Source organism: Pomacea canaliculata, linkage group LG10 (assembly GCF_003073045.1).
Source record: "Pomacea canaliculata isolate SZHN2017 linkage group LG10, ASM307304v1, whole genome shotgun sequence".
Taxonomy (NCBI): domain Eukaryota; kingdom Metazoa; phylum Mollusca; class Gastropoda; order Architaenioglossa; family Ampullariidae; genus Pomacea; species Pomacea canaliculata.
Window position 1 is genome coordinate 12,828,596 of NC_037599.1, and position 12,188 is coordinate 12,840,783.

The 12,188-nt window shown below is 39.7% G+C and overlaps 1 protein-coding gene across 1 annotated transcript; it reads left to right on the top strand.

Annotated features, from left to right (window-relative positions):
* Positions 1-353: 353 nt before the first annotated feature.
* On the top strand, positions 354-4,981 carry LOC112573073 (transcription elongation factor 1 homolog). The gene is made up of 4 exons (XM_025253083.1): positions 354-506; positions 1,097-1,224; positions 1,737-1,807; positions 2,981-4,981. The coding sequence occupies exons 2-4, from the start codon at positions 1,109-1,111 to the stop codon at positions 3,043-3,045; spliced, it is 252 nt and encodes an 83-aa protein (XP_025108868.1). The 5' UTR covers positions 354-506; positions 1,097-1,108; the 3' UTR covers positions 3,046-4,981.
* Positions 4,982-12,188: the final 7,207 nt, after the last annotated feature.

Below are 12,188 nucleotides of genomic sequence, written 5' to 3' on the forward strand. Positions count from 1 at the left end.
ATGACTGTTAACCATCTCGTGTAACATATTTAATCCTTTTGAGATAGCTTTTTTGTATTTTGTTATTTTCTTTAAATAAGAAACATTACATCTTTGTATAAGTTTGAGGATCGTATTATTTTGACGACAATGACGAGACTACAGATTGCAAACATTGACATCACAAAATAATATCTCTGGACTGCTAGGCAGACGAATTCTGTTTCCAGTTAACTGCTAAAACGAGGCATGACACAAGGAAGCTTCCGGTTTAGTCACATTCTTTGTTACGGCTCGCCGAGACCAACAGCAGAGAACTTCGCAAGAGGCTAAGCGTAGGTCTTGGTAGACAGACAGCAGTCCACCTATAGAAGTCCTTGATTGACATCACCCTAACTCTCCTCATGTGGAGTTACATTTGGAATATGATGTAACTGCTTAGTGCAACAGCTTACTCGTGCTTGAAACTTTTTCCTTGTTATTCTTCGTTCTGATAATCTGAACGTGCACCTTCTAAGTAGTACCAGGTAAGGGTTTACACGTGTTTATGATTTTCAGTTTTAATCATGTTTTTCAGGTTTAGATGGTGTCTATATTTGACTATTTCAGTCTGATATTTTGACAGACTGAGATTCATCATGGACGTACTGTGAAGTCTAACATGATAAACTTCGATGCATTGTGATTGTGTGTATGATTGCAATATGACAAGGAAGTTAGGAACTGGTCACAATCAAGATTTAAAATTTCACATATAGGTCATTTGTCTAGTATCATTTAGTAACTATCCATTGGTAATATACTTTTGAAAATTACTAGGCTTCATCAGATAAGTATTTAGTATACAGATCAATATTCACAGTTACTTATATTTATAGTGTGATCAAATTTTAAAAAGTGTTTCTCACTGTATTTATTAACATTGTGTTAAAGAAATCATTGTCATAAAAGTTACTTCAAGTCATAGATTGTGTAGTTTAGTAATCTTTTATGTGTGTTCATTGAACATCCTCAGCGTGTGTTCTGACCTTTTTCAGTTCAGTCATGCATGTTTGATAATTAAGGATACATAATGTAATTTGTTACATATTTATTTTTTAATTGCCATGTTGTCCAGTTGTCTTAAATTATGGGTCGTCGCAAAAAGGCCAACAAACCTCCACCAAAGCGTAAGATAATTGAGCCCCTTGAGACTATGTTCAACTGCCCTTTCTGTAACCACGAAAAATCATGTGAAGTCAAACTGTGAGTAAATTTTGCTACTCTTTTATGCTAAAAATTATAATCTTCACTAGCTGTTTTGGAGATGGTGAAGCTAATTAGTATATTACTTGATTTTTATGGTTGTACAAAATTCAAAATACACCAGGGTTCGCAGGGTCCTTACAAGTCCTTACGTAGAGAATGAAAGTATTTCTGGAAGATATACGTGTTTAATTAAAAAAAATGTTTGGTCTTCACATCTGTACTACACTAGTAGCCCTTCCGTATTCGCAAAAATTATACTCTTCTTTCAAAAGGTCTTTGGACACTTTCTTGAACTAGAGCCTTGATCTTCTAGTACTGTACAAAGCTCTATTTCTCTCTCTCTTCCCCCTTTTGAATGTGTGAGAGAGAGAGACATGAACTGACTTTTTGTATTACACCAAAGAATGCTTTCAGGTCTGAAAGTTTACTGATTTCATTAATAAACTATTAAGCAAATGTCTTAATGAAAAAGACTTTGCGTGATACTATGTTTTGTCTTCATGTTGCAGTGATCGTACTAGAAACACTGGAATGATAACATGCAATGTCTGCCTTGAGGATTTTCAAACAAGCATAAATTGTATCCTTTTTGTGCATTTCTTATCATTGCATCAGTGCATAATTATCAAACTAGAAAGAAAGATTTGTAACTCTTGCAGTTCTTGTAACAATGCACATCCTGTTGTTACTGCTGTAGCAGTAATTCCCCCAAAGTCATAGTCATCATCATAATAGCAGTTATTGACGGTGCATCTACTTAGCCAAATCATATTTGTTTAACTGTAGTGTGGTTCCAATTTATTAGTAATTATCATTAATTAATTTCATTACTAATGCTCAAATTTGTGTTTATTCTGCTCGACTTTTGAAAAGATTGTATAGTTAGAATGTCAGAACAAATGACAGAGTTTGCAGGGTCCTTACCTATCCTTACAAGTCCTTGGAGAATTTTCGCCGTGTTGCCTTATAAATCCTTATATTTGCCATGCAGTCCTTACAATTTCTCACACGTCCTTACGTTTTCTCTGTGACCCTTACAATTCCTTATATCGATAAAATATTACCACAGATTTATTTTTCATGCCTCTTATAAATCCACAAATTTATTTTCGGAGTTGACTTTGGTACAAAATACAGACAATTCTGTGCCTCACCGCTATTTTAATCACATGACTGCCAAGTCTCGTTCGTGACGAGAACTTACGTTTCACCAGATTTTCTTGATGGATGACCACATTTCTTCAAAAAATGTCGGGGAAGTGTTCTTTTCAGGAGAACTGGCTAAAGGAAGAAAAATATAAAGACTGGTTAATAAAAGACTCTAAAGATAAACATTGTGCACGAATGTGTTGCCTGCAGAATATCCTTGAATACTTGAGTGGGCGAAAGTGTTTTGAAGAAGCACATGCTTACTGATAGACACAAGTGGCCCATAGAAGTATTTCTGGAAGATACACGCGTTTGTGTTATGGATTACTTTCGTAATCAAGAACCTTGCAATTATTATTACTTAGATTTCTAAAAAACTTGGAACATTTACATTAACGGTGTATGTTATCAGCGTGCTAAAGAGACTTTAAATTTGGACAAAGCCACTATTTTCTAGACTGTTTAGATTGGTTAGACAATCCTGTGTTGTTTTTTTTTTTTGTTTTTTTTTACCTAAAATAGAGATTCTCAAAAGGAGTCCATTTGATGCACTACAAGCAAAATACAACAGTGATGTTCTATTTTGCCTTAACTATCTTCATAGACCTATCAGAACCAGTTGATGTCTACAGTGACTGGATAGATGCTTGTGAGGCAGCCAACCAATAGCATCTGTTTTTGCTCAGTCAGGAGTACTGAGTACACAGCCATAACATGATAATATGTGACAGGAGGAGACCACTATTGTGGTCAAGCTAGCAACGTCCTGACCGTAAATTGAGTCGGCAACAGAATTGGAAGGCCATTTGAAGCTGTGCTAGTCAAAGCCACAAAGAAAGCAACAACTAACTGATGGCCATTCTTTTTTCAGAATTAGATCTAACCAAGACTGATGCTAAAAATGTTAAAACATTTTAATCTGGAACTTCATTTTATTTGTAAATTTCTAATGCAGTTATTGCAGTTTCTTGGCAGTTTTAAATAAAGGCCAGCTGACTTCCATTTCTTCCCCCTGTATTTGTTTTTGACTAGTCTGATGTAAAAGTTTACTTCCTTTCATGTAGACTGTGCAAGATTATGCCATAAATAGCTCTTCCCAGTCTGTCTTAAGCCTAACTTCAGCATTTCCCGAACTATCAAATATTCATGAGAACATTTGAAGAGCATAGAGACAGTTATATTGAATTTCAGACTCATTCTGAAGAAAATCACTTGATTTTTTTCCCCATTGTTTGGTGGTTTGTGCATTTCCTCAAAAATTATGTTAATCTCAAATGCTTAATTAGTCTCTCACAGATCAAGGGCATTAGGAAAGGTCAATGGTGAGTGGATGTTGGGTTCATTTGTTGTCAAGAACTAAAAACATTTAATCTTCTTCTAGTTTCTTTTCACCTCCCAGTGGTGCAGAGGGCCGCTAAGAACCTTTTATCACTTGTGTTTTATGTTCAACCACTTCTCTTCGTTAACTTTTTAAATGTAATAAATTTCGATGGGCCTTGAATGTCGAATGCTTTGCCATTCTGAAATTTTCTAAGGAGTGAAATTAAGTAAACATAACATTAATTATTGTTTTTCTGTTGCTGTACTGAAGTAATAGTTTAGTGCATACTTGGAAAGTTTGAAAAATTAAGATGATTAACAATTATTCTATATATTTTTTTTAAATCTCTGTGGCAAATATAGCTGGTTGTGACATTTAGGGTCTCACAAAAAGTGCAGAATATGACAGCTTTATAAAATGGCTTAAAACGAAATCCTAACCTTGCAAGATGTATTTATACAGGCCTACTCTAAATCATGTGGTTACAAAATCTATCATTTGTATGCGTCTAACAAAGTTAATGTACAGTAGATACTGATAGAAATGCTCATTAGCAATACATAGATGTAAAGAATGAGTTTTCCTGGAAAGAAATATCCAGTCTGGCTTGTGCTACCCTCAGTTTTAATTACAAGGTTTGCTCTTTTGTCAGGCTGAATTTACAGTTTATGAAATCTTAAAGTCAATACTTGTGATTAAAGTATTTCAAGCAGCTGAAGTAACCTAGTATCTGCAGTATGGAGAATCATTGTAAGTGATTAAATTTAACTGTGGTAGCTTCAATCGTTTCTTAAGTATTTTCTGTGACACACAAGTGTTAGAAAAAAAAAAGTACATGAAACATTCCATTCTTATGGTTCACAAATAACCAAAGACTTTGGATGCCACCCCAGTTTCCATCAATCATAGCATTCATTTTTTTATGCTTAGTAACATGTAGCATGGGACCTTTTCTCTGAAACTCACTGTTTTAAATTGATGTTTGTTGGTAGTTACATAAAAGTGTGTTTTCTTAGAAAGACATTCTAAAGCAACTTCAGTGCTACTACCTTTAACAACAAAAATGTTTTTTTGAAGCAAGGTGCCTGATGACTTCATAGTGTTGTTTGGTGGTCAAACCTGTTAGTGCCAAACAGACAACAGCATTTTATCGGTGCTTCATGTCCAATATGTCTTGCAACCACACTTTGGTGTGATTTCTATTTTGGAACCAGCATCTTGTAGAGACAAATGATTGTGCAGATGTTTTCAGAAGACTTACAAATAAACTAAACTTGCATTATGTGTGTCACTCCTTTTCTCTAAGATTGTGTGTGGAGATCATCAAAAGCTTGCGCAAAATCTGATTCAGGAATCTACAATTTAATCGACATTAGTTTTTGATTATCCACTGCTTTTCTATTCTGCATGGTGACAAATGCAGAAAATTACTGGTTTTTGTAGACTGCATTTTCACTAAATTGAACGACTTCCATTAGTGATTAGTATTCTTTTACCCACTGAACACAAACATACATGTCTCAGTTTGTAATCTGTGCTTTGTGGAGGTGTCTGAATTATTTTAGGTGGTAGATGAACTAGCAACAGGTGCACCAGGCAGAGGAAGAGCAGCCTGTCTCTGAACCAGGACAACTAATATTTATTGTACTGATTTTAAAGCAACTTCAGCAGTTTACTGTTCTAGGAAGAATGGCATCTCTGCTACAAGACGGCCACAGGATCGACGTCAGCTTACAAGTTGGATTCGTTTTTGTGTACTCTCCACTCTTCGTCTGATACAACCAGCACAAACATTCCAAACACCACTAGCATGGTTATCGCTCTTTCTCTCTCTTTGTTTATGGATCTCAGCTTTGGAATTTTCCTTTCAGAATCAGGCATTCTCCATCTCAGGTTTCAGATCATCGCTTAAGACGCACTTCTTTCTTCGGTATTATCAACTCGTGTGGCTTGTTAAATAGGTTTTTCTTGGTTCACTGTTCATAGGACTGACTATGTGTGCACTGTGATTTATAGGTTACATGTCTTGATAACAATTATTAACTCAGGGCGGACTGCTGTACAAATATGTGCAGTCAGTACCTAAACTCTCTTTTCCCGGTTGACTGTTTTTCGTGTGTCTGGCTATTTGTACACGTTGATGTATATTATATAGGTTAGACCTGGCTAGATATTCGACTCGGAGCCGCACAGACTAGGGTTTTTCCCCTTTAACTGTGCAACGACAAAGTGCTTGCAAACGAATATTTTAGAACGGGAAAAAGCACAAATTCTCTCCCGGTTTAACAATTTCAAGAATACTTGATGATGCGAACCCTCGTGTTGGTGGAGGTAGGTTGTACATCCTCTTCCACACCTCTATAATACCTTTCACCTCCCTACGACCACCACAACCCCTATATCCAACCTGACGCATCATTCTGTCTTCCTTATACATACAGTCATCTCCACATTTTTACACACCAACACCCTTCCAACCCACATTTCTTCTTGGTCATTTACTACAAACCTTAATAATTGTCAAAAGACATTTTTCCTACATCAAGAAATCTTTGGACACGAGAGAGACAGAGAGAAAGGACAAATCCGTATTTAAGAAGATAAAAGAATACGCAAAAATTCTGCTTTTTTGTTTTTGCTTCCAGCCCTTGATCAAAAGAAAAGATAAAGAAACACTACTACTGCAAAACAAAGACATTAATCAAAAGAAAATGAAACCATACTACAAGACAAAGGCATTAACCAAAAGAAAAGAAAACGAAACACTGCTACAAAACAAAGGCATTAATCAAAGAAGACAAGGTTGGGTTTTTTTGTGGGGGGCACACTAACTTGCCAACCATGTATGAGATTAATATGATAATAAAGTTTGTGTTATTCTGAATATTACACAATATCTTGTGATTGCAATAACCGGGTGTCATTTTTCAATAAGTTGTATTTCTTGTTAAGTGTTGCTTTGTGGTTTAATATGTTTTGATGCTATCACCGTGTACGCACCTTTTTTTTGTAATGTGAGAAGACCAGCGTTCACTTGTCAGTATGGAGTTTGCCCTCTCCCCATAAGCTAGCATCTTCCTACGCGACTGCGGTTGTGTACTGATCCCTTGGGCAGGAGAGAGGGCGGGGGTGGGGTGGAGGAATTTCTGAAGGTTTAGACACGATAATGGGTTCGGCCAAACAGAAAACATCGAGGAAACCAACCTATAAGCAGTTTGTACATGACCCATTAACGTGGCGTCTCACATTTTTGCTGGTGTAATAGTTTCTCAGTAAAGAACTTCAGGAAACTTTCCAAGGCTTATGTTGCGGTCTTTGCGTGACAAGGAGCAAGACTTACTGTGATCCAAAGATCAAGACAACAATCAGAGGTTTGTAGTAGTTATGTTGTATACTCCTTAAGCCCCCCTCGTCATTGAGAAGGCTTTATTCTCTTACCTTCCTTCTATCTTTATGTGCTTTATTCTTTCTTGTTTTATCTCGTATCTCACTGCGAAAATGATGGCTGTCTCCACAGTGGATAGTGGTTTGTTTATATATTTCAGAGCGATAGGCTTCAGTCAACAGAAATAGTAATTTAGCTCTAAGAAAAGCGAAGATATAGACACACACACACAACGTATGCATATACCCATCAAAGGCATAAACACCCCCCTCTCATTCTCTCTCTCTACTAAAAGACGAGTAGGCCTTCCAGACCTCCACACCACTACCGAAGGCTGTAACGATGGCGGAACCATTTATTTTCAGAGCTTTGAATGCATCTATCAAATCCTTCCTTTGAGGTGAGAGCCGGTCCAGTGAAATAGGATTGCAGAAAATGTATAACTCCCACCCATTAGGTGAACTCAACCCTATTTTCGCCGACTAGACGAAGCGGGGAGAGAAGCCATCCTCTGCGGCATTCCCCTCCTTGAAAAGCAAACATTTATTTTGGGGATGAAAAGCTTTTCTTTTGCCGCAGCCAAGGGGTCGCAACCCTGGCTGCAACTAATGGCAGGATTGCGCCCCTTTAAAACAGGAGCCAGAGAAGAAATCGATCTTTCGTCGAGCAAGACCCGATCACGACGAAACATCCCTCTGTGTGATTAATCAGACGACACACAGCACTGTGGATTTCTCGCCGGCATCATTCATTATAAAGAATGTAAGTGCGCAGTAGAATTATGAACCAGCTGAATGTGTGGCTCTGATTTAATTGCTTGCCGACATCGAGACCTCATTGTGGACCTCATAAGGTTGAGGCTGGGAGGTTCGGTGCTTGTCAAAGACTGAACGTTCTGTGTTCTTGGTGCAAACACACTGGCATGGGATGTTTGTTTTGTTTTGTTTTGTTTTTTTTTTTTTTTTTTTGTTTTTGTTTTTTTTTTTTGTCTTTTTTTGCAAATGAATGTGTGGATTTAAACGTACAATGTCGTTAGCATATAATTTGCAAGGATCACTCGAGTGTTCGGTTACGTTCGGTTAAGTCGCTACACTTCATTGTGTCACGATGTCTCGACTGAATAGTGTATTTTGTATGCCGACCTGCTAGTTGTTTACATTGTTACCAACCTAATTCTGGGAAATTGTTATAGGCAGCCCTGCAAGTGATCGGAGATGAAGCTGGGCGAAAGTTCAAAGGCGTATGCACGCTGTAACTCGTGAAAATCTCAATCCTAAAACTATTTTATTCTTCCCTTAAGTGGTACCGGTCGAACTCACAGAAACTCGTCGATTTGAGGTGGGGGGCATGATGAGATGCATCAGCGGCGAAGACTCTTCATCGGGGCCGGTGTTGTTCCGCCCTGAGAAGATCTAGTGGACGACCTGTTCCCTCCTTCACATTCACACGCAAGGTTTGCTTGTCCCGGCGGCGACCGACTTCTACGTGTCCCTGCAGGACCGTCTTGGCAATGTGTCTTGTCCTTGATGGTAGCGAGGAGAGGTTCATGGAGACCCACCAAGGTGGTGGTTGTAGAGCGGACAAAGTCATTCATCTTGTGCTCTTTGTAGGAGATCCGGAGGAGTCTCCTGAGGCACTTCGACCTGGATCCGTGGCTCCGACTAGGTCAGAAAGGTCCATGTTTCGCAGCCGTACAGCATGATGAAGACCACTAGGGACTTTTAAAACCGAAACTTTGTGCTAAAGCTGATGATCTCGGAGTCCCAACTTTTGTTGAGCCTTGCCATTCCTGCCATCGCTGATGCGATTCTGAGACTAATGTCTGCCGCACAGCTTTCATCCTTGAAGGTGGTCGCTCCCAGGTATTTAAAGCTTTGTACCTCATCCAGCTGAACGCCATTCGTGCAGATCGCCGCTCTGACAAATCTGGTGGTGTTCACTTTGCTCTTGTTTTTTTTTTCTGTTATCCGTGCTGATTTCCAAACCATAAGCGCTGGGACTGGGGGCGAAGTTGTCGGTGAGATCGTGTAGCTCGTCGTTGGTGTCCGCCATCAGAACGATGTCGTCTGCAAAATGTAGAACACGCAGCGGCCTCCCTTGACTGACACAGAGGTGTGGTAGTCCTGGAGGGTCCTGATGCACTACCAGTAGATGTTAAAGACCAGAGACCTCGATGTTATATTTCCGCAAAATGTGTCATACTCTATCGAAAGCCTTCTTAAAGTCGATGAATTAATGGTAGAGGATATAGAATGTCTTACTTCCTTCTGTGAACCTGAATTGGTGTTATTTTAATTCTTCTTTCGGCATTTTTATATCTTTAATATCAAGATATTAAATTATTTACTTTAATTGCATCTGTTATATATGATTAATGACATGTGAGGAATTACCTCTCTGTGGTTCTTGGGAATTTCTTTGTGCTCTATTAAGCGCTTTGAATTTAGAGCGAAATCAAAGGAAACGCATAAAAAAGGTTTTCTGAGCCGATGAACCCAGCTGGATATCCGTTTCCTCTGGGATTTTTGTTTTTGTTTCATTTTCCTAATTCAGGACTTGAAAGTTAAAACACTCTTTCCCTATTTCCCAAGCGGGTATGACTCCAAAAAGTTGTCTTTTGAACTCACGAATGCATTTATTCACCGCATCTGCTCTTGGGCCTCCGAGTATAACCCTGAAGCCTTTGCCGAGATCTCAGAGAGATGTCCACTTTCATGTGCGCCGGAAGTGGCTGCTGTCCTCCCTCACGTCCATCAGGATACGCTAGTGTCGTTGATCTTGTTTCCACCAATACACATCTATGTTCAGAGCAACATTCACTTGCCAATCGTAGACTATGACCATCAAGTAAACTATAGGAGCAGTCATACAGATTCTGGATTGGACAAACGGTGTGGATTTGACAATCGGGGTGGATTGGACAAACGGTGTGGATTTGACAATCGGGGTGGATTTGACAATCGGGGTGGATTTGCACAAGCGTTAACCCCCTTACTCCCAACACACCCACACCGCTACACTTTAGTAGACTGCTTGACGTTAATTGCCTCGCTAGTGCCTATGGTTATGGTTATGTGCTGCGCCTCCAGCCCTTGGAAACCATTACAAGACCTTAAAATTGTCCCAGACCGTGCACTCGAACTCGGAAAAGCTTTCAGTATGCATTACTTTATGTGTGGTAAACCTTCGGCGTGACAAACGTATTTCCTGTTTGTGCAAACGCATCTTTCCGGAAAATGCGCACGATGGGGAGACGACCCACTGAATATTTGCTTCAGGAACGAGACAGCAGGATGAAAACGCTTTTCTGACAATTTTGTAGCATTCTGCCACAACCTTCTCGACCATCCTCGTTCAAAAGAAAAAAAAAAAAAAAGATGAAGCAAAGAATTTACGGTTCTGTAATAGAACTGTGATGCAGCATCTGAGGAATGTTTGTGAGCCTGTTTCACAGTCCAGACACAGCTCTTATTACTGCCGCACACTCCACGACCCCAGGCGCCTGGGTGCGGAGTGGAACCGTTGACTGGCCGCAGGTCCTTTGTGTGGAGATCGATCTCACGGTATTGACAGTGACGCGCGACCAGCAAGAAATACTCTGAAAGAAAATACAGGCAGCTTCGTCTATCGCACACTTCTCTTTTTTTTTCCACGTCCTTCGTCTATTTCTTTGGTATTTCTTTCACTCTCATTATTGTCTCTGCTTTTCTTGCAGTATGTATCTTTGTATCGCTGTTACCTGTAACTTAATGGGCAATGGCGTGATTGTGTGTGTGTGTGGTTGTGTCAGTGTTTATCCTCCATCCTATTCCTCACTTCTTTCCCACTCCCTCTCTCACTACTTTCCTTCACGGATCACACATGTACGCATGCGCAGCAAGACCAACACGAGTCACGTGTCCATAGCAACGAAGTTGTTTGCAGCTACGTGAATGGCGAGCAGTGCCATGACTGCCGTGGTCAGGCAGTACAGCATCAACAGACTTCGGAAAAAAGATGGTTAATGTGTGAGCGATCGGTCACATTAAAATATTTATCTTAGAACAAAGAACTTGCACTAGTCGAAGGTCTTCTGGAGTCGGAAGAGTCTTTTAATTTTTTTTTCAGAAATTATACCTCCAATAAAACAATAAAGCGCAGTTTGATGATATTAATAATTTAGATGAAAAAAATACAGGTTAATGTAATTGAGATAACAAATACAGGATAGTGTATGTATTTTAGAGGATAACGTGATGTAGTGCAGTATTTACAATTGCAGGGGTTTTTGTTTTTGTTAAAGGTATGGGAGATTAATAATTAACTAAAAGCCACCCACACAAACAATAAAACAAACAAAATCATGCGTGTGGGAAATAATTCCCTCAAACAAAACAAAGCTAAACATCACATGACCATTTCCCATCCGACAATGACACGCTCGCATTACAAATAAACAATCACTCAAGCATGAGCGCACCACCAGCAAACATATTCGGTAAAATGTTTGGACTTTGATCTTTCGGCAATGCATATGAGACTGCACATGCAAGGTCGTTCTGAAAATGAGGACCTGTAGGACACACGAACGGAGCCTGAGAATCGTTGTGATGGCGAGTGGAAGACTTCACAACTGTAAATGTTTGGTTAACACATCCACGTAGAATTTGCCAAAATTCGGTGTTGCTGCCGAGAGGCCATGGCTGGGATCGAACTCTAACCACACAGCGGCACCATTCATGCGTGTGGTTGTCAGAAGCAGTGGAACCTGTGTCTGGAGTGTCGCTTGACACAGTCGATTTGATTTCCTCTGTGTGTGGACCGAGAACAGCTCCGAGGGGACGTGGCCAGTGGGAACACCGTCACGACCCTTTCACAAAATGAATCCTACCCACCTACCCACGATGACCCATCCACCCCTGTTCTTTCTAGAAAGCCTCAATAACATCTTACATGTCTTTCTGATTCTTGTTGTTGTTGTTGTCGTCGCTGTTATCGGAGGTGTGGTCAGGATTGAGATGTAGATAGCAGGAGGAAGGAAGAGCATGGATCTGTGGGTCAGGGTGGAGGGCGTGATGGGCAGGGGAGAGAAGAAAGGAAGCGGGTAGGTTGTGTGTTAGGTGAACA